This window comes from Ictidomys tridecemlineatus, chromosome 5 (genome assembly GCF_052094955.1).
Source record: "Ictidomys tridecemlineatus isolate mIctTri1 chromosome 5, mIctTri1.hap1, whole genome shotgun sequence".
Taxonomy (NCBI): Eukaryota; Metazoa; Chordata; class Mammalia; order Rodentia; family Sciuridae; genus Ictidomys; species Ictidomys tridecemlineatus.
The window spans coordinates 112,087,484-112,110,790 of record NC_135481.1 but is presented as its reverse complement, the minus strand read 5'-3'; the positions used below and the strand labels follow the sequence as shown (position 1 = coordinate 112,110,790).

The window sequence follows — 23,307 nt, the reverse complement described above, 5'->3', positions numbered from 1 at the left end:
GGAAGGCAATATCCTTAGGATGTTAGTTTTTCTAAAATAATTTATTAGTTTGAAAGTATTATATTTTTCCTCTATAATAAATAATCCATACATATTGCAAAGAAAGTGTAAAGCAGAAAGGGTGGCTAGCCTTTTAAAAAGCCTTTAAAATTGAAATAATGTGATATTGGTACAACAATGGATAGACAAATTGAATAGAAAATACAGAGACCAACCCAAGTGCATATGGAAATTTAGTGTTATGGTAAAGGGAAGAAAATATGATATTTTTAAATATGGGGTGTATATGATACATAAAAAAATAGAAATGCAAAAGATTTTAACCAATTGGGAAAATTGGAATAACCAATTGGGAACATATAGGTTTGGATCCATTTTTCATATTGTATACCACAATGTCCATATAGAAAATAATAACATATTAAGTACTAGAATAAAACATAGGTAAATTACTTATGATCTATATATGGAGAAAAGTTTACTGTGACTCAATCCAGAAGCAAAAAGAAAAAACATGGGAGAGTATGCTGCATGTGTGTTTGTGTATGTGTTTCTATGTAACTTTGTATATGTTTACATAAACTTTTTGAGGACCAGCATGACACTACAAGTAGAAAATTCCATATTATGAAGGTGTTTCATGCTCAGAATTACTTTCGGGTGTATAAAGTGTATATATTAAATATAAATGAATTTCATATTTAGACTTGGTTTCCATTTCTAATATATTTCCAAATATTATATATTTACAAATATTCCAAAATCTAATAGTCAGACATACAAACCCCAATCCTGAATTCCTAAATACTTACAGTACCAAGCATTTCAGATGAGGAATATTCAATCTGTATGTGTGTATATGTATACAACCAATGTACACACTGAATGCAAACTCAGTATGTTTGTGTATAAGTATGTAGTGTGGTTGTATACATACACACCTTTGCATAGCAGAAAACACAATAAAGTAAAAACTGAAAATTTTTTTGCCACTTATATGGTGGATAGTGAGTTAATCTCTGAAATATATAAAGAACTTCTAAAATGAGAAGAAAAAGACCAAAAACTTTATAAAGATGAGAAAGACATATGAACCGAAAATTCATAGAAACAAATATAAACTAGCTTTATATGAAAAGATGCCCACATCACTTATAATACGATAGATGCAAATTAAAACAATACAAAATGATCCCTTCCTTAACATAATGGCAAAAGTCCAGCATTCAGACAACATATTTTGTTGGTGACAGAAACAGGTGTTCTCATACATGGGGAATACAAAATGATTCAGTTTCACAGGGAAATGTAGCAATACAAGTAAAATTACACATATTTACTCTTTGACCTAGTGTATGTGTGTATATTTTATTCATATATATATATATACACACACACACACACATATGTATTTATGATCTTATAGGTATATATTGAGAAATATGTGTGTACAGAGATACTGAGGCGTTGTTTCTTTTAAAAATTTTTTTTTTAGTTGTAGGCAGACACAATATCTTTATTTTATTTATTGATTTATTTTTATGTGGTGCTGAGGATCGAACCCAGTGCCCCACCCATGCTAGGCATGTGCTCTACCACTGAGCTACAACCCCAGCCCCTGTGGCATTGTTTCTAATAGCAAAAGATGAAACAGTCCACATTTTTGTCTCAATTTCAACAAAGCAACTATTAAAGGATTAAAATCATAAAAGGATTTTTAAGATATACTTAATATATATGTGTGTTTAAGATATACTTTTAATTCTAAGAATTCAAATAACATAAATTATATAGTTATTTGTTTATTGGCCCCAGTTATAGGGATTTTGAATTACAAAAAAATGAGTAGTTGCTACTGTTAAATTTTTGATATGTGATAATGCCATTATGGAGATATATATATATATATGCTTACAACTATATATGGTGAAATATTTCTTGAAAATATATATATATATATATATATATGCTTACAACTATATATGGTGAAATATTTCTTGAAATATTTTTAAGAAATGTATATATTTAAAACAAGTACATACCTTTTAGAAATATTTGACGTTACAAATACTGTTTGTTTTAATGCTTGAAGTGATCCATCTTCAGCTGGTGAGAGCCTCTTGAAGTTACCCTGTGAATCCTTCTGCTACATTTCTTAGATTACTAATTAAGTACTTATGGATGAAATTATATGATTGGAATTTATTTCAAAATAACCCAAAGGACATTACCAGGTAAGTTGGGAGACAGAGATGAAATCAATATTTTCATGAGTTGGTAATTGTTTTATTTGGGTGATTTGAGTTTTGTTATCCTGTATTTTTTGCATATGTTTAAAATTTCTCACTAAAAAAACGTTTGGAGTAAGTAGGCATAAATTAAGAGAATGTATTTGAAACAAAGACCTTGAAACTAAGGTGGGAAATTGGATGTGAAGTCCTTATACAATTTTATGTTCCTAGTACATATAAAACAGATTCCTTTTATTTGCACTATACTTTATTTATGGTGTGTGTGTGTGTGTGTGTGTGTGTGTGTGAGAGAGAGAGAGAGAGAGAGAAAGAGATAGTGTGTGTGTGTGTGTGTGTGTGTGTGTGTGTGTGTTTAAGATATACTTTTAACTCTAAGGATTCAAATAACATAAATTATATAGTTATTTGTTTATTGGCCCCAGTTATAGGGCTTTTGAATTACAAAAAAATGAATTTGGGGAAAGTTAATTTTTCTCATACTTTTTAATGACATAGCACTATGTTTTCTTTCAAATTTTTCTTGAACATAGTTTTAGGCATATCACATATAAGAGAAAATTGAGAATAGAATTTTTCTTTGTCAGATTTTAATATAGACATTGTTCATTTAATAATTTTTAAGCATACCATTTTAATAATTTTTAAAGACTCCTAGATTATATAAAATTATATATGGGAACAAAAAATCTATCATCCTTGTAAATATTTTTACTTTGAAGCCCTCATTATGTCTTATAAAAATAGATATTATGATTTATTTAATGATATCTAATGGCATTAAACATGATAATTTTAACTTGCTTTCTATTCTACCACCAGGTTCATATTAAAATTGGAAGTTTCTATCTTTTGAGGGACATTGGAAATTGAATGTAATGGCAGCAGAATTTATAAAGAGTTGCTGTAGAGGATGTTTCCATGGTGAAACAGAAAAGCACAAGTGTGAGTTTTATTTTGTTTTGATTTCAGTAAACATTTATTTAGTGCCTTATTTATGGCATTGTGGAGAATGAGACAAATTGGGAGTGTTTCCTAACTTTGTGGGGGAAGCAAAATGAGAAGGCACAGTAGGAAGTATTCCAGAACCCCAGGTATCCTGAAACGTACTGGGGAGAGAGGTGGATTCAACCTAGGAGATGATAACCTGGACATCACCATAAAGAAGATGACATTTGCCACAGAAGCCTGAACAGCATTTTACAAGCTGAGCAGAAGTAAGAGGAAGTAAGAGAATGGGACAGTTGAACACTGATGGTTGGATGGAATGATATAAGCAAAGGCAGGGAGAGAAGGTGTTTGGGAGACAACATGCTCTGATAAATGTTCCAGTATAAATAAAGAAAATTTCTAATTTATGAATAGTACATTTAAAATGCTTTATATGAATGAATGATCCATGGGTGAAATACCGATAACTTTATCATGACCCACATTTATCAAGGACCGCTGGAGATTTCCCTTTCAAATGCATGGTTTCCTTATCTCTTCAGGGGTCTAATTGGGACTTTATTTTTCTGTGATTCTTTCTGATATTTTTTAGTCTAGGGCAGAGCTTCCTAGTACCCTGGTATATTTGAGTATGAAGGTGTATTAGTCTATCTTCTGGTGCCCATAACACTTGGTACTGTAGACTGGGGAAGTTTTAACAAAAAGAGATTTATTTTGGCTCATGGTTCTGGAAGACCAACGTCAAGGGGCTGCATCTGGTGATGGCCTTCTTGCTGGCAGAATTGAAGATGGTGCAGGGTCTCACATAGCAAGATACAGGAATTGAACATGTGTATCCTGATCTCTTTCCCTTGTATTTTATTTTATTTTTTGGTGAAGGTGCCAGAGATTGAACTTAGGGATGCTTTACCACTGAGCCATATCCCCAGCCCTATTTTGTATTTTATTTAGAGACAGGGTCTCACTGAGTTGCTCAATGCCTCACTTTTGCAGAGACTGGCTTTGAACTCCAGATCCTCCTGCCTCAGCCTCTCAAGCTGCTGGGATTATAGATATGCACCATTGCACCTGGATCCCTTTCCCTTTTAAAAGCCATCAACATTCAGTCTTGGGGATTCTACTTGATGACCTTATCTAATCCTTATTACCTCCCAAAGGCCCCAATTCTAAACATATAGTTGGATTAAGTGTCCACCCTCTTAATATATCACAGTGGGGATTAAACTTCAACACGTAAATCCTTGGGAGATATATTTAAACAATATCCAATACATAATAGAGGGCTTCTTTTTTACATGAAAACATTACATAAGTTCCTACACTACAGTGTTGTACTTTCATTTATTCTGCAAATAATACAAAATATAAAGATGAACTCTAGTGTTGCTTACTTGCTTACCTGCCTATCTTAGTCTTGCAGTTTAGGAATCAGAATGGATAAAATGGGTCATACAAGCTAGAGTCAGCATGCATTTTATGTGTTTTGGTGGAGATGTGTGTAGACTTGGATACCTTTGGCTTCTCAATATTGCTTTATATATTTGAAACTCATAACCAGTAGCATTAACAACAAAATTGCTTTGTTGAAGAGTAAAGAGTCTACAAAATGGGAGAAAATCTTTGCAAACTACTGCTCTGACAGAGGATTAATATCTAGAATATATATAGAACTGAGAAACTGAACACTAAAAAACAAACAACGCAATCAAAATACAGGCAGATGAGCTGAGCGGATACTTTTCAAAAGAAGTGTGAATGGCCAGTAATATGAAAAAATGTTCATCATCTTTAGCAAATCAAATGCAAATCAAAACTACATTAAGGTTCTCTTTCACCCAAGTCAGAATGGTTGTCATCAAGAATACAAAAAGCAATAAATTGCAGGTGAGGAGGTAGGAAATGAATCCTTATACACTGTTGGTGGGAATGTAAATTAGTACAGCTACTATGGAAATCAGTATGGAGAGGTTCCTCAAGAAATTAAAAATAAACCAAATATATGATCTAGCTAAACCATTCCTGGGTATAAATCTAAAGGAATTAGGTCAGCATACAGTAGAGATACCTGCATACCCATGTTTATCATGGCACAATTCAAAATAGCCAAATCATGGAATCAGCCTAGGTCCTTACATATACACAATGGAATATTATTCAGCCATAAATAAGAATGAAATATCATTTGCAGGAAAATGGGTGGAATTGTAGGTCATAAAGTTAATTGAAAAAAGTCAGACAGGTGTCACATTTTTTCTAATGTGGAATCTAGGGTTAGGGAAAGACATGAAACTAATCAGAAAGAGGAAGGGGATGGAATAGGGAGAGGAGAGGTAATAGAGGGTAATGAGGATGTGGGGGAGGGAGTGATCAAAGTATGCTATTTTTTTCTTTTTATTTGTTGCAAATAGTTACACATGACAGTAGAAAGCATTTTGACACATCATACATAAATGGAGTATAACTTATTCTTCTACACCAGTAGTGTAATCATACATGCACATAGGGCCATAATGTCCAATTCATTCTACCTTTCCTACTCTCATACCCGCTCCCCTCACTTCACTCCCTTCTGTCTAATTGAAAGTACCCCTTATCTTGTCTAGCTGCCCCACCCTACTTTATCCCTGCCCCTCTTATTGTGAGTTAGCATCTGTATGTCAGAGAAAATATTCCACCTTTGGTTCTTTGGGGTTGGCTTATTTCACTTAGCATGATATTCTCCAGCTCCCTCCATTTACCTGCAAAGCTCATAATTTCATTCTTATTTAAGGCTGAGTAATATTCCATTCTGTACATATACCACATTTTCTTTATCCATTCATCCATTTTAAGGCATCTAGGTTGGTTCCATAATTTAACTATTGTGAATTGAGCTGCTGTAAACATTAATGTGCCTGCATCACTGTAGTATGTTGAATTTGAATCCTTTGGGTATAGACCAAGGAGTGGGATAACTGGGTCAAAGGTGGTTCCATTCCAGGTTTTCTGAGGAATCTCCATACTGCTTTCCTTAGTGGCTACACCAATTTGCAGTCCCACCAGCAATGTATGAATGTACCTTTTCCCCTACATCCTCACCAAAATTTATTGTTGCTTGTATTCTTGAAAATTGTCATTCTGACTGGAGTGAGATGAAATCTTAGAGTAGATTTGATTTGCATTTCTCTAATTGCTACAGATGATGAACATTTTTTCATATGTTTGTTGATCAATTGCATTTCTTCTTCTGTAAAGTGTCTGTTTAGTTCCTTATCCCGTTTATTGATTGGGTTATTTGGGATTTTTTGGTGTTAGGTTTTTTGAGTTCTTTATATATCCTGGAGATTAATTCTCTATCTGAGGTGCATGTGGTAAGGATTTTCTCTCATTCTATAGGCTCTCCCTTCACATTATTGATTGTTTCCTTTGCTGTGAAGAAGCTTTTTGGTTTGAATCCATCTCATTTATTGATTCTTGATTTTAAAGTATGTTATTTGCATGTATAAATATGCCACAATGAAACCCATTTTCATTTTTTATTTATTTAATTTTTAATTGATTTTTAAAAATAAATGACAGCAGAATGCATTACAATTCATATTACACATATAGAGCACAATTTTTATACCTTTGATTGTATATAAAGTATATTCATATCAATTTATGTCTTCATACGTGTACTTTGGATAATGATGCCCATTACATTCCACCATCATTGCTAACCCACTGCCCCTTCCCTTCGCCTCCCATGAAACCCATTTTTAAATGACTAGATTTTCACTTGAAAGAGTTATGAAATCAACTACAAAATAAACATTTTTCATCAATGAACTTTATTAGGAATGAATCTTTAAAAACTACTTTTAACCATTATGATGTGATAGTGTACTTTAGCAATAGTGTATTAATTACTAGACTTCCGTCAAAATTAACATAGATTCTGGAAGTGCTTATAGGACCTAAGAGTAGTTTATGTGTCAGAAATTTCTAGGTTTAGATTATTATATGTAATATGATTCATATTTGTGACTTTTTTCTATCTTTCTTTTTTCTTTTATATGCAGTTTCTGTGGAAAGAGACAGTAAAGCAGCAGTCTCAAATAGTCAGACTACCACTATCTGTATACCTCCGTTGACTTCTGTTTCTGTAAAGCCTCAGGTTGGCTGTACTGAGGATTATTTGCTTTCCAAAATACCCTCTCATGGCAAAGAAGTACCATTTGTGGTGCCTAAGTTCAAGTTATCTTATATTCAGCCCAGGGCACAAGGAACTCCTTCTCATCTGGAAGAACTTGAAGGTAAATAATAAAATAGCAGGATTTAAAACTTAACATACAGCATTTTAAATACTGTCATTGATGTTATTTTACTCTTTTATCTTTAATACAAAATTTATATTAAAATTATATATTTTGTTTTTATGTGTTTTGCTCTTTCTGTAGAAGAACTGAATGTATAGTGTGTTTGAAGGGTCCCAGTATGAAATCTGATCACATGTAATGAATTTGTATATAGATTTGGTGTTTTAAAACAAGAATAACATACATCTCAGTAATCTTTCACATATCTAGAAATAAAAAATAAAAGAATTATCCTGTATTTGATCAGTAAACATAAAAACAAGTAGTTTCTCATCTACCACTTTCTAAAAATTGGTACAATGAGAAATAAGGAAACAGCCAGGTAGTCCTTTTTCCTTCCCTTGTTTCTTTACCAGTCTGTCTCCCAGACTAAGTAGCTACCTGAATAAGATAGATTCATTGGCTGATATTTGGCTTATGTTGTAGAGGCCAGGAACTAATGAAGATAGGATGAAGCAATATGTAACTTTTAAAATAATTTGTATTATTCCACTGAAACTCCACCAGTGACTTTCCCCCCTCAAATTTTTATTAGAAAAATTTTAAACTTACAGAAAAGTTGGAAGAACTTAACAGTGAGTACCTACCTGTGTGTTTACCACATAAATTCTCATATTAGCATTTTCAGTACTTGTTATTATCACATATCTATTCACCTACCTGGTCTTCTACACATTATTAATCCCCCCGCTTTTTTTTTTTTTTTTTTTTTTTTTGGTGAGGGATGGGGAATGCATTTTAGAGTAAATTGAAGACATCAATATGCTTCCCTCTAAATACTCAAAAAAGTTTAGTAATCTGTTTACAGTTTCTTCTTTTGACATAAATCTTATAGACTGTGAGCTGCCCAAGTGTATATGCGCTGAATTTTATGTATGTTTATTGAATATTGAAGAGTATATACAACAGTATATTCCAAATTCCTGTCACTATTTTTTTTTCTGCCCTATCCTCTTTCCATCTTCTGAGATTCCAATTACACACATTTTGAGTTTTGATAATGTTCTATGGCTCTCTGAGACTGTTCATTTTTTCTAATCATATTTTTTTCCTTTCTCTTCGTTAGTTTGGGTAATGGTGTTCTCTTTTCAAGTTCACAGTCTTTTACTTCTGTAATCGCCATTCTGCTGTTCAGCCTAACTAGTGAATGTTTTATTTGAGGTGTGCATTTTCAATTTTAGAATTTATATTTGCTTCTTTTTCTTATTTTTTTATGTGTCTCACACAATTTTCTATTTTTATATTACTTCAAGCCTATTTTATGTCTTTAAGCTTTAAAATCTTTGCTAATTTTAACATCATCAAGATTTGGATTCTGTGACTTGCCTTTTTTCTTGAGAATGAGTTAACATTTTCCAGTTTCTTTGTATATGGAATAATTTTGAATTATATTCTGGACATTGAATGTTATGTTGTAGATACTCTAGATTTAGTTACATTAATTTGAGAAATTCTCTTTCCCTCCTCTCCCGCCCCCTTGTTTCCTTCCTTTGTCCCTCCCTTCCATCAGATATGTAACTCGGTTAAATGTAGACTGCAAATTCTGTCTTGGCAGCAACCTTGTATGGTGATTCATGGATCAGTCAGATATTTGAGCAGACTTCCTTTATAAAATTTGGAACTCTCTCCTTTCCAGGATTCCCACCTTTCTTTCCAGCAGCTCTGGTTGCCTGGAATTCTGCTTTCTGCTTTTTCTATGCATTTGCTGCTGGAGTTTTACATATCCCGTGTGGTGTCACTTTTGGCCTATACTCAGGCTTAAAGTTATCAAAACAGATAACTCATTTTAGGCCCTTACCTTTTTTTCAAGAGTCAACTGGTATCCAGAATCTGCACTACTGTTCTTTATTCTTCAGTGCCTTTAGGGATTTTGTTTTGTCTAGATAATTTGTTGTTATCTATAGGAGAGTTGGGTCTGGTAGGAGTAGTTTTTGTTTTTTTGTTTTTGGAAAGAAGGAAAGATGAACCCAGTGCATATCTAGTATTTCTCAAAAATAGTTTTTCTATTATCATGCATAACTAAAAGAACAAACTTTAAAAAAAGTTCTGGCTCACAGGATATCCTGCTCAATAGATCTTATTGCTTTATTTCATACTTGTTAACAACATCAGGATCAGACTGTGCAAGTAATCTCATAATCATTTATTCACATTATACATGGTGAACATGTTTTCTTATTCAGTGTTTTTATTTATTTATTTTTGGTACCAGGGATTGGACTCAGAAGTGCTTTATCACTGAGCCACATCCCCAACCCTTTTTGATAATTTATTTAGAGACACAGTTTTGCTGAATTACTCAGGACCTCACTAAGTTACTAAGGCTGACTTTGAACTCACAATCCTCCTACTTCAACCTCTGGAGATGCTGGGATTATAGGCATGTACCTCCATGCCTGGCTTATCCATTGCTTTTTAATGACTCCATAGTATTTCATCATATGGGTGTACCATGATTGTTTAATAAATTCTGTATTCTGAGACACACAAGGTATTTTATGTTATGGCTTTTCTTTGTTTTTCTCATTGCACTCACTAGAAAACAAATTGCATTTTGAGTTGAATGAGTGAAAAATTAACTCTTAAATTGTAGGTTCATTGAGGATGTAGTAAAACTATCTAATTTTTATATATTGAAGAGAAAATTACTCTTTAAAAATTTTTTTAATTGTAGATGAATACAATTATTTTAGTTATTTATTTTTATGTGGTGTGAGGATTGAACCCACTGCCTCATGTATCCTAGGCAAGTGCTGTACCACTGAGGCACAACCACAGCCCAGAAAATTACTTTATTTACTTAGATTCAAGAAGTATTCTTGGAACCTAAGTCTTATGTGTGTAGGTGTGCATGTGTGCATGTGCAAATGATGGCCTGAGACAGAGGACAAAGTTTTGAGAAGATAGACCCCTATCAATAGCAACTAAAATTATAATTCAAGTATATTTGAAGTTTTTTTGTATATGGAATAATTTCTGGTCTAACTTATTTTCCTTCAAGTGACAGGATTTCATTCTTGATAATAGGTGTGATTTATAGCTGTACTTTACTGCCTTCATAAAAAAATTACTATTAACATTGTGCTGTTCTTGTTTTTTCACATATCTACTTACCTAGCCATTAAGAATATGCATTTTAAATTTAAAGAATTTTAAATAGGCTTTTGAGAAGGATGAGCAATCTTGTAACTTTACATTTAGTTTTATTCTTTAGTAAATTGAGAGAAATTCTATACTATCTCAGGGAAAAATTGAATTTCTCTAATGAGAAAAATGAAATGAGAATACTGTATTCTTTTTTAAGTGTAGCTTATTAAGCTAGTAAATCATCTTGGTGCTACTACTGTAGGATTTCTTGTATTTGAAGGATTTCTTCCTAATGATCAGGCTACTTGGGTTACTATAAAGATTTGTAATATTGTTTGTGTGCTAAATGATCTCAGTGTCCGTTGATAAGATATATAGGTAATGAATCTGACATCACAATTCATTAGGCTTCTCTCCCATGTGCTAGATATACTTGGTTGTAACAGATATTTGAACCAGGATGAGGATAAAATCCTACCTCATATTCCGTATTTTATTTTTCTCTTCCTAACTTTATGCAAAATCACTTATTTTATATTTAGATAATTCAGAAAATACCAGTTTCTGTGTGTTTCATTTTAAGTGGGATAAAAGGAATTAAAAGATGACAGTAAAATAAACCTTTGAAAAACTTCATTTTATGTCTATATTTTATTCCTAAAATGATCATTAATCTTAAGAAATTTTTAAATTGTGAGATATCATACACACATAGGCTAATGCACAAAACAGAAACACATAGTATAGTAAGTTATTAAAGGAAGCAAAACATCTGCAGACAGCACAAGATAAATAGAGTATCACTAGCAACCCAAAAGCCTCCCTGTCCCCTTCCTGACAGTCACCCAGGGTATCAGAGTTGCATTTTTATGAACACTTATTAATCATACAAATTAATGGGTTTTGCTGTGACATTTTCATGCATGCCTAGAGAGAAGCCTAATGAATTAGTGCAAGGATTACATTCACCCTCTGGTGTGTCCTCTCTCACCCTGCCCTTTCTCCCTACTCCCTCAGACTCTCTTCCCAGCTCCTCATAGTTACTTCTCTACTTTCTGGTCATCTTTTTATAATTTAATATTATGTTTTGAGTTTCCACATGTAAACATGTAATATTTGCCTTTCTGGTCTGGCTTATTTTCCTTCAAGTAACAGGATTTCATTCTTTTTATGCCTTAATAATTACTTTACTGTGTGTATGTACCACATTTTCTTTATCCATTTGTCTGTTGATGGTCCATAGACTGATTCCATATATTGGCTGTTGTGAATAGTGCCTCAGTAAACATGGGTATGCAGGTGTCTTTTGTATGCTGACTTCATTTCCTTCAGATATATACCTAGGAGTAGGATAGTTGGATTATCTGGTGATTTTATTTTTAGTTTTTACACAGTCATTATAATTTTCTAGTTTTTCTTCTTAACAATTAAGCACATATCCCTTAAATAGAGGTTTAATTTTTTTCTGTGTTCTGACCTATATTTAAACAAAATGATATTAGTATATATTCTTTTGTTTATGTTTTTCATTCAACATTGTGAGATTCTTTCACATTGTTAGTTTTAATTTGTTTTCATATCTGTATGTAAATGTACATTACAATTTATTCTAAATAGCATAATATATGGTATTTTTGTATAGAATATTAGAAGGTATTTTTATGTAGCAGGTATATACTACTTTTTATCTGTTTTACTGTTATTTACATTTGAGGTTCTTTTTCAATTTTTGGCTAGTAGAGATAATGATATTTATAAATTCTTGTACATGTCTCTTGGTGTACACATATAGAGATTTCTGTTGTATATATGTCTACAATGACATTATTGGGTCATTGAGTATGAATATCTTCAGCTTTAGTAGTAACTGCCAAACTATTAATCACAGTGATTGGATCAATTACATTCACACCAGCAAAGTACAGTTGTTTACATTGCTTCTTGTCAGTGTTTGCTCTTGGTAATATTTTTAGTTTCAGCTATACTGTTGTGTGGTAATATTTCAATGGGGTTTATTTTTTTTTTAAAGAGAGAGTGAGAGAGGAGAGAGAGAGAGAGAGAGAGAGAGAGAGAGAATTTTTTTTTTAATATTTATTTTTTAGTTCTCGGTGGACACAACATCTTTGTTGGTATGTGGTGCTGAGGATCGAACCCGGGCCGCACGAATGCCAGGCGAGCGCGCTACCGCTTGAGCCACATCCCCAGCCCCTTCAATGGGGTTTAAACTCATATTTCTTTCATTATTAATGAGGTTGTTGACCTCTTCTGTTGTTGCCTGTTTAAGTCATAAGCCAATTTATATTGAGGTCTGTCTATCCTTTTTGTACTGATTTATATGAGTTCCTCATATGTTCTGGATATAAGCTCTTGCCAGTTATGAGATCTCCCACTCTGTGGGTTACCTTTGTATTCTCTTAGTCTTTTGACAAATGGAAATTTTGACTTTTAGTATAGCTGAATACATTTATGGTTAATATGTTCTGTGTTCCATTTAAGTAGTATTTCCCTGTCCTAAGTTTGTGAAAAAATTACAAATTAACAAGTACAGAAGCTTTACTTGCTTGCCCTTGGCACTTAATTTAGATCTACAAGCCCCAGGGAATTAATTTTTATCAATATATTTGGTTGAAAGAAGGCTTATAATTTTTTCCATATCAATATTGAATTGTCTTAATACTTTAGAGAAAAGACCGTCCTTTCCCCACTGCTCTGCAGGGCTACCTCAGTTATAAATCAAGTGTATACACTCAAAAAATGAGTATCTCTTTCAGGACCTTTTATTCTGTTTCACTGATCTATTTTTCTGTCACTGTGCCAATATTCTATTCTTTTTTTAATATTTATTTTTTAGATGTAGTTGGACACAATACCTTTATTTTATCTGTTTATTTTTAGGTAGTGCTAAGGATTGAACCCAGGGCCTTGCATGTGCTAGGCAAACGCTTTACCTCTGACCCACACCCCAGCCCCCAATATTCTATTATTACAACCCCATAGAGAAAATCTTTTTTTCTTAAAGATTATCTTTTTTGCTTATTCGTAGTCCTACTGTTTCCATATAAATATTTTTATTCATCTTCTTGTTATTTAATTTCTAACTTAATTGCATTGTGGTAAGAAAATATACTTTATGTGAGTTCAGTCCTTTCAAATTTAAGAGCTGTAAGTTTATCTCAGCATGTAGTCAAGTTTTATAAATGTTCTGTATCTTCTTGAAGAGGGTGTATCTCCAAGATTTTTTTTCCATTTCAAAGATGTTCTATATGTTAGAAGAAAAATAAAAAGAAACTCAGATCACAAAATACAGAATTGTCTCTAGGTCAAAGAGAAAATGCCAGAAATTTGCTAAACTGTCTTAAGAGCAAGATTCCTGACTATTCCCTTGCACAATAGTTGATGTAGTTAGAACTTCATAAATGTGTGCTCATTTTTTAAAGATATCAAAGGCATGTAATTTAGTATTACTTGAAATATAACATTTTTTTTCCTTTGTCTTGAGTGTACCATCTGTTGGACCAAGGAGACGATGTTGTAAAACATTAGAAATGCTTTTTTCAGGATCTGCCAGAGCATCTTTTGGAGATCGAAAGGTGGAACTTTCCAGTTCGGCCCAGCATGGGCCCAGCTATGATGTGTACAACCCTTTCTATAAGTATCAGCACTTTTCACCTGATTTGAGTCGGCGTTTTCCTCCTCATTCAGAAGCAACAAGACTGTATGGATCAGGTCTCAAAAATCTTTTGTGCTTTTCTTCTGTGTGTCTCCTTAGCAAATTTAGCAATCAAATTAAATCTGAGACCTGGATGATATGATTCTTATTATTAAAAATAATTTTTAAATAAGAGAAAAGCAGGCTTCACAAGTGTTATGATAAACAGCATGATTTCTCTCTGTTGTTATAACTAATTTAAAAACTGAAAGATTGATGTATTGTGTCTATTGGTAGTTACAAATTTTAATTAATTTTTCCTTTTTGAAAGTTATTTTTAGATTATTTTTATTAATTTATGTACCTTCTATCCAAACTCTACAACAGATATTTATAAGTTTTTTCTTTTGTGTTCTAGTCAGAATGACGAGTTTAAAAATGTATGATGTAATTAGAAATAGAAACAAAGAGAATATTAAATAACTATAACATTTTTATACTTTCATATTTGAAACTATTCCAATTATAGACTAGCATGTGTGTTTCTAATTCATAAATCCCCATTGTTTTGTAGGATGATGATATATCTAGCTTTCTCTGCCACTAGATTCAGGGTGGGGTACTGAAAAAAAGGAAGAAATATTTACTAAAGGAACTGTTCCGCACTGTACTAGAATATAGCATAGGGTTGGTTTACCGAGTTCCTTTCTTCAAGGCCCTTTCAGGTTACGAAGGACACTAAAAAGACAGGAGCACATAAGATTCAGAATTGATTTTTTTTTTAAAATGTGATAAGTGCTCATTAAATAGTTGAAGTACATATAACACAAAGTACTTACATCCTATCCTCTTAGATAGTCTTCTCAGATTGAGGATTGGGAAACGTGAACAAAAATCCATTTTGATATGGATATGAAAATGTGTTGTTTGATTTCTATTTCAAATAAAATAAAATAATGAAAAATAAATGTTTTAGATCTCATCAAAAGGCTTTATTTCTTACATAGATCTGCACATAATTTTCACAAAGTATTTCTATAGAGATTTAGTTTATAATAATTAAGTAGAATTCCAGTGTTTCATTTTCCTTGTTATAAAAATAAGCATTTCTTTATTTTCCCTGTGTAGTTTGTGACCTAAGGACCAGCAAACTTCCTGGTTCCCCTGGTCTAAGCAAATCTATGTTTGATCTTACAAGTTCATCTCAGAGATTCATCCAGGTAAAATAGTTATATAATTTTTTTATATGTGATAATTATTTCAAATTAAAAATTCAGAAATGCATAAATCAACATTAGAATAACATGCTTTTTGTGTATATAGCTATTCTAATATTTGGACAATAAATACATTTCCCATATGCATTACTTTGGGAAGTTCCCAGTTGACTAATGAAAGACAGTATTTTTCTTTTGTTCTTTTTTTGTGTGAATTTTCTCTCAGTTGGTATGCACTTAAGGAATCTTGAGGCAGTTGGAATTTTAAATAGTATAATTAAAATACTTATCAACTTTCCTTAATGTTTTTATTAAAAATTAACATTCCTGGGCTGGGAATGTGGCGCAAGCGGTAGTGTGCTTGCCTGGCATGCGTGTGGCCCAGGTTCGATCCTCTGCACCATGTACAAAGATGTTGTGTCCGCCGAAAACTGAAAAATAAATATTAAATTTTTTTAAAAAAATTAACATTCCTATAAAGGTGGAGAACTTTATTCACTTATATTAATACAGTATCCTATTTTTGAGTTACTTTGTTTTTGTATTTTGTGGTACTGAGGATTAAACCTAGGGTCTTATGCATGCTAGGCAGTCACTCTACCACTGAGCTATATCTTCGGCCCTTTTTAAAATTTTATTTTGAGGCAGGTTCTTGCTAGATTGTCCAGGTCAGCCTCAAACTTGCAATTCTCCTGGTAGCTGGAATTACGAGCATGTATGGGTAAAGCCAGGGAGAAAATTTTTGATACTTTCAAAAAAGTATCAAAAAGTTTTCATTTTTAATGCAAATAAACTATGACTATTTAAAATTAGAAGATAGAGATAAGCAAAATAGCATGACAAATTATCTGTATTCCTGTAAATGAAAGCAAAATCTGTGTAAATGTTTTTATATACACTTGTGCGCTTGTGTGAATGTGTGTGTGTGTGTGTGTGTGTGTGTGTACATATGTACACACATACATACTTATGGTTTATACAATGGAAATGTATTCTAAATCATCCTTAATAAAAATTCTTAGTCAATTTCTTGTAGAATTAATTCTTTATAGCAACAATTCTTGACCATGCATCAGAATTATTTGGAGAGCTTGTTAAAATACAGATTGCCATCCCTTGCTGCCCAGAATTTTTGATTCAGCAGCCCTATGGTGGAGCCTGAGTTTTTATTTCTACTAGAGAGATCATTGTTTAATATGTTATTTTATAGGTTTTTAGGTAACTGGGCATTTCCAAACATATTCTAATTGTCATTAATGTTTCTGTATGGAATTTAAGAAATAATCTCTTTCTCTTTATTATAAAACCAAACCAAAACCAGCAGAGACATTATAGTATATTTTTTCGTAAGATGTTTAAAATTTTCCTGATAACACACAGAGAAAACTTATTTTTCTCTTTAATTGTCTAAAAGTGAAAATTCTGACCAGTAACATTGTCAAAATGATTAGCATGCAGTTTGATGGGGCAGGTATTGAGGCATAAGTATCCGAATCCTTACAGTTTTATATGTAATTTCTAACTAAAAGATTTTATTTGTAGAGACATGATTCGTTGTCTAGTGTACCCAGTAGTACATCTTCAAGAAAAAATTCTCAGGGGAGTAACAGAAGCCTGGGTAAGGAATATAATATTACATTTTTATACTCATTAGTAATTTGAAAGTGAACATGATCATTAAAAAAAATTCTACATGATTATATCTATATTGACAGTATTATCTGTATATGGATACTCAGATCAGATGGTTATTTTTCAGTGTTCAGGCATGAATGAATCAGTTTTTTAAAAGTGAAGCTATTAAACATCTTTGTACATTTGTTTTAAAGTAGATGAATGAAGAAAGTTCCAGAAGCATACCGTACTAAAGTCATATAAACATTATTTGAGATAGTTTGTTAAAGCTTTAACTTAAATTTTCCACACTGCAATTTGGGTAAAATTTTATATCTTGTAGTTATATGGTTTATTTCACCTTTTGTACTTTAATAAAACATAGAAGTATGATTTTTGCCTTACTAAATTGGAAACCTTAAAAAATAATTGTTGGCATTTTTCAGTTGTGCTCATAAAATTGAATTTAAAAGATTACATGAAATTTTGAAACATCTTTGTCTTTTGTTTACAATTCAGATACGATTACTCTCTCAGGAGATGAAAGAGATTTTGGCAGATTGAATGTGAAATTGTTTTATAATTCTTCAGTGGAGCAGATTTGGATCACAGTTTTACAGGTAAATTAGTATAGTTAATACCAACTTTTATTTCAAAATTAAATATTTAGACACTTATCTGTTGTTGCCCTCTTCTGGGGAAAGAGGTAATAGTTAGTCTTTGGAATTTGGGGTTCTATAGTGTTTTTCAGGAAATAGTTCTTGATAAAGCATTTAAGAAGCAGGTATCGTGATGCATACCTGTAATTCAGTGACTTTGAGAGGATGAAGCAGGAGGATCACAAATTTGAGGTCTGTCCCAAAATAAAAAACAAAAAGGGTTGGGGATGAAGTTCAGTGGTAGAGTGCCCAGGGTTGAATTTCCAGTACCCAAAAAAAAAAAAAAAAAAAAAGCATTTAAGAAAATAAAAATATGTGTGATGAGTATATGTATTTTTTATGACTTTATTCATTTATGTGGTGCTAAGTATTGAACCCAGTGCCTCACTGTTAGACAAGCACTCTCCCACTGAGCCACAACCCCAGCCCTATTTGTATGTTTTCAACTGCAAGAAGAAAATTGGTATATCTATATTTAATATCAAAATTATTTTAATGTGGATGAAACATGAAGTCTCAATATATACTGAAGTTTATTTAAAAACCTTGAAAATCATCATCCAAAGCCATTAACTCAACAAATACATCAAATATTTGTATTGTCAGTGTCCTTTGTAAAATTCCAACTATACTATTTAATTTTTTAGTGCAGAGATTTAAGTTGGCCTTCTAGTTATGGCGATACTCCCACTATTTCTGTAAAGGGAATACTAGCGTTGCCCAAACCAGTGCATTTCAAGTCATCAGCAAAGGAAGCTTCTAATGTAAGTGACTGTTTATGTTTTAATTTCCTTTCTGTTCTTCTAATATTTATCACTTTTATCCATGTAAAGAATAAGAAAGTGTTTTACTTTTGGGAAACTAAAAATTATGTGTTCTTGCTTTTTAAAGATAATTTTTAGTCTCAAAATGTTTTGATATTTTATTGTCTAATATTAAAATTCATTTAAAAAGAAAATTTTGATCACTAAAATATATAGATTAACAGTATCTAAAATATATATTTAAAAGGAAAATAAATGTGTATATTTTCATCTTTTCTTTTTCCTAACTGGGCTTTGAAAAATAATTGCACAATTGCAATTACTCACTTTTAAATACTTCCAGTTGCTATAAATGGAGTAGTTTATGTTCCTGGCTTTTATAAATTCTTATTTCACATTAATTTAAATACATGCTCATTATTATTTTTTTGACATAGAAAACTTAGGGTTTTATATGCAAATGAAAAGAACTACCATTTAAAAATAAGAATTCAAATGACTAATAAGCAAAACATTACTGTTTCTATCAATTATAGAAATACAGATTTAAATTATATATTGATCTTTCTTTTTTTCTTATTTAAATAAGGAAATATTTTTCAAGTATGCTACAACATACAATTTTCTAGAAATGATTTTGACAGTACACATCAAAATCTTATATATTTCTAGTAATTCTACCTGGAATCTACTCCTTGGAAGTAATCTGAAATCCAAACAAAACTGTTTATAAAATAGTCTTGGTGGTTTTTTCATAGTGAAAAGTGAAAAATAATCTCAAGGCATCATAGAGGAATGATCAAAAAACCTGATGGTATACCCATTTAATTAATTTCTTCAGGCTGCTGTAAAAAAAAAAAAAGTGCCACAAACTGGATGGCTTTAAAACAACAGAAACTTGGGACTAAGGATAGAGCTCAGTGATGGAGTGCTTGTATAGCATGTGTAAGGCTCTGGGTTCAACCCTTAGCATGGATGGGGAGGGGGGAATAGAAGTCCAAAATCAAGGTGTCAGCAATGTTGGTTCCTTTTCTTAGGGGGAATCTGCTCCACTCTTCCTTCCAGATTCTGCTATGGCCAACAATCCTTGGCTTTTCTTATTTCTTGACTTTGCCTCCATCTTCATATGGTGTTCTCTCTGTTTCTGTGTTTTCACATGGCCACGTACTTACAAAGATACCACTCATACTGGATTGGGGTCTACCCTATGCCCATATTACCTTATTTTAACTTTATGAATCATATCTGCAATGAGACATTTGCAAATGATGTCACATTCTGAGGTACTGGGAGTTAGAATTTCAACATATCTTTTTTGGGGATACAATACAATTCAACCCAGAACACTATGTGATAGAATACTAGGCAGCTGTGAAAAATTATGGATAGGAAGAGTTTTTAAGTACAGGGGAAAATGTCCTAAATTATTGAAAAAGTCAGTGATCAAAAATTGGTGTGTGTATGTATGTCACGATCTCACTTTATGAAAATATGCATCATAGAAAGTCTAGATGGAAATAAATCTTAACTCTGGTTATAATTCTATCACTCAAGGAAGAATACTTTCTGAATTAAACAATTTTACTTTTTAAAAAATAAACTAAATTAACTTAGGAAAAGTTAGAGGGAAAAATGTTTGCATATTGGAACCTACCTACATAGGATCTTTCATTTTTAACATTTATTTTTATACAGCAGATTTTTGGGAGATCCCTATTGTGGCAAAATGTGGAAACTATGAAGTAAATCTGCACAGACTTGCTTAATTTGTAAACTTGTTTAACATTTTATGTGCAATGTATTGTCAGTGTGGTCCTGTGGCTTGAAAGTCTTAAAGAAAAAGTTCAGTAGTGGTAAAATTCTAGAAACATGATTCTGACTGTACAGATGTAAGTGATTATATTATAGTACGGGTGAAAATTTGGCCAAAATTTTTTTAGTGCAGAGTATCAAAAATATTTATGTTAGTTGCCCAGATATCTTGCCTTTTCAAAAGGATACACTAAAGATGGAAAAAAAGGAAGTGTATAGAAAAGAACCATCTAGTGTTTAGTCTCCTTTAAGAGATAATTCAAATATGTCCATGTGATAATTCAAGATTCTGGGCACTGAACATGCTCACATGTGCGATTCTTGAACTACTCTAACTGTTGAAGAATTGTGGTAAATAGTAGGAAAGATGTCCTAGATCCAAAGATTAAAAAACAGTTTAATTTCTTTTTTCTTTTTGGTGCTGGGGATCGAACCTAGGGCCTTGTGCATTCAAAGCAAGCACCTTACCAACTGAGCTATATCCCCAGCCCCTACAATTTAATTTTTAAAAAGGGAAGAAGCTATATTTTGGTGAGCTCAATGTTAATATTGACCTGAGTTCCTAGGTAATTAAAAAGATGATTTGTGAAGTTGAGGAAGGTAATATCCAGAATAAACTCGGGAAAAACAAGTCATGGCTCTTCTCATTTTCATTTACATTAAAATTTTTTTTTAAATTACCCAGATGCCCTTCAATAGATGAATGGATAAAAAAAATGTGGCATTTATACACAATGGAGTATTACTCAGTACTAAAAAATGACAAAATCATGGAATTTGCAGGGAAATGGATGGCATTAGAGCAGATTATGCTAAGTGAAGCTAGCCAATCCCTAAAAAACAAATGCCAAATGTCTTCTTTGATATAATGAGAGCAACTAAGAACAGAGCAGGGAGGAAGAGCAGGAGGAAAAGATTAACATTAAACAGAGACATGAGGTGGGAGGGAAAGGGAGAGAAAAGGGAAATTGCATGGAAATGGAAGGAGACCCTCATTGTTATACAAAATTACAAATAAGAGGTTGTGAGGGGAATGGGAAAAAAACAAGGAGAGAAATGAATTACAGTAGATTGGGGTAGAGAGAGAAGATGGGAGGGGAGGGGAGGGGGGATAGTAGGGGATAGGAAAGGCAGCAGAATACAATAGTTATTAATATTGCACTATGTAAAAATGTGGATGTGTAACCGATGTGATTCTGCAATCTGTATTTGGGGTAAAAATGGGAGTTCATAACCCACTTGAATCTAATGTATGAAATATGATATGTCAAGAGCTTTGTAATGTTTTGAACAACCAATAAAAAATAAAATAAAATAAAAATAAAAATAAATAAATAAATATTTAAAAATATTATGCTGTTATGTCATATATAAATATATAACAATAAATCCCATCAGTATGTACAAATATAATGCACCAATAAAGTAGGAAAAATATTTTTACTGTGGAAAAAAATTTAAATGTAGTTTTTCTAGATATAAAGGTAAAATATCATTTTGTAATAATATATCAAACTTTTTTCAACCCTTTATATATTTTATTGTTTTTTAAGGTTATTGAATTTTTGGAAACTTTTGTATTTGCTATTAAACTACAAAATCTACAAACTGTAAGACTTGTATTCAAGATTCAAACCCAAACTCCCAGGAAGAAAACCATTGGAGAATGTTCTGTGTCGCTTAGAACTCTCAGCACACAGGAAATGGATTATTCTTTGGATATAATACCACCTTCAAAATTTTCTGTAAGTGATAATAATATGCAGTGTTAAAAATATTCTGTACTTTTAGAATGGCTTAGTGGATAGTGTTTTGTTAGTGGAGGATAACTTAAATACTTTATTAATTATGGAATCAGGAAAAGTCTCAAGAAGTAATATGGTTTCAAAAATTGATGAAAGGTCAACATAACTGTTTCTGTATTTTAAAATAACGTTGGATTACCTTCTCCTAGCACATTATTTATTAATGTTTCATCAGGTATAGTAACCCTGAAACATGAATAACTTTAATACATTTTTTAAAGTTTTTCTAGTAGCTGGTGACTTGGGAAAAACAACAAAGAATCATAAGGTCAAAGTCCAAACTCAATCTGAGATTGCCCTGAAATAGATTAGGGAAGTTATTTTAATCCTGGGTAAACTGTATATCTGTTCATAAATAGGTTAGAATGGAAGTTGGGTTTTGATTTTTTGATGTTTAGAATGGAACCCAAGATCTCATGCATGATGAGGTACCTACTGTACCACTGAGCTACATTCCCAGCCCAGATTTTTTTTTTTTTTCAAGCTTGCTTACCTATAGTGCTTGATTGATTTCTGAGACCTGATGTTTACTTCTCTCAACTGGCCAGCTGAACATTGTCTTTACTTAGAGATTTAATTATGTAGTTTCTGTGTCAGGATAGAGATCAGTCCTGAGTTTTATAAGATCTAATCTATAGGTGATTTTAAACTTATTTAGGACTTATATTTTACCTACTTCCAAAAATATTTAAGATTACTTGAAGTGCTTTTTAACCCTTTCTGTACATTATAATTACCTGGCAAATTTAAGTCAATAAAATTTCTTGAGGGTTGGAACAGAAGCATTTGTAGTTTTCAAAAGTTCCCCAAGTGATTCTAATGTGTAGCCTTGCAAATCACCAAATTGTAGGGGAAATTAGAAACTAAAACATAAGAAACAAAGGTTACTGTAATTAATCAGAAGAATTGAAATTTCTGATATCTTTTTCCCTGTTAATTTTAATCCCCAATGTTTTCTTTAATGGCATTTATTATGTCATATCATTATTTAAGTTACTTAATTTTAAATAAAACAAGTCTCAAGTTTCTGTTTTCTTCATATTTTACTGTGCTGTTAACTAAGGTCCTACCATATTGTTGATACTATATATTTGTATGTAGGCAGGTATGAAAAAATAAATGATGAACGAAAGCATACCAAATGAGATTATTGTCCTTTT

The 23,307-nt window shown here is 32.0% G+C and overlaps 1 protein-coding gene across 3 annotated transcripts in view; it reads left to right on the top strand.

The window, feature by feature from the left end:
* Tc2n (tandem C2 domains, nuclear) overlaps positions 1-23,307 on the top strand; it is a 41,294-nt gene that overhangs the window by 6,840 nt on the left and 11,147 nt on the right. For all 3 annotated transcript variants that reach the window (XM_078050726.1, XM_078050724.1, XM_078050725.1), the window contains 9 exons: positions 2,093-2,234; positions 3,072-3,194; positions 7,244-7,477; positions 14,186-14,353; positions 15,405-15,496; positions 17,036-17,111; positions 17,627-17,727; positions 18,414-18,530; positions 21,896-22,087. In XM_078050726.1, the coding sequence (XP_077906852.1) occupies positions 3,128-3,194; positions 7,244-7,477; positions 14,186-14,353; positions 15,405-15,496; positions 17,036-17,111; positions 17,627-17,727; positions 18,414-18,530; positions 21,896-22,087 (1,047 nt within the window). In that variant the 5' untranslated portion in view covers positions 2,093-2,234; positions 3,072-3,127. The remainder of the gene's footprint in view (positions 1-2,092; positions 2,235-3,071; positions 3,195-7,243; positions 7,478-14,185; positions 14,354-15,404; positions 15,497-17,035; positions 17,112-17,626; positions 17,728-18,413; positions 18,531-21,895; positions 22,088-23,307) is intronic.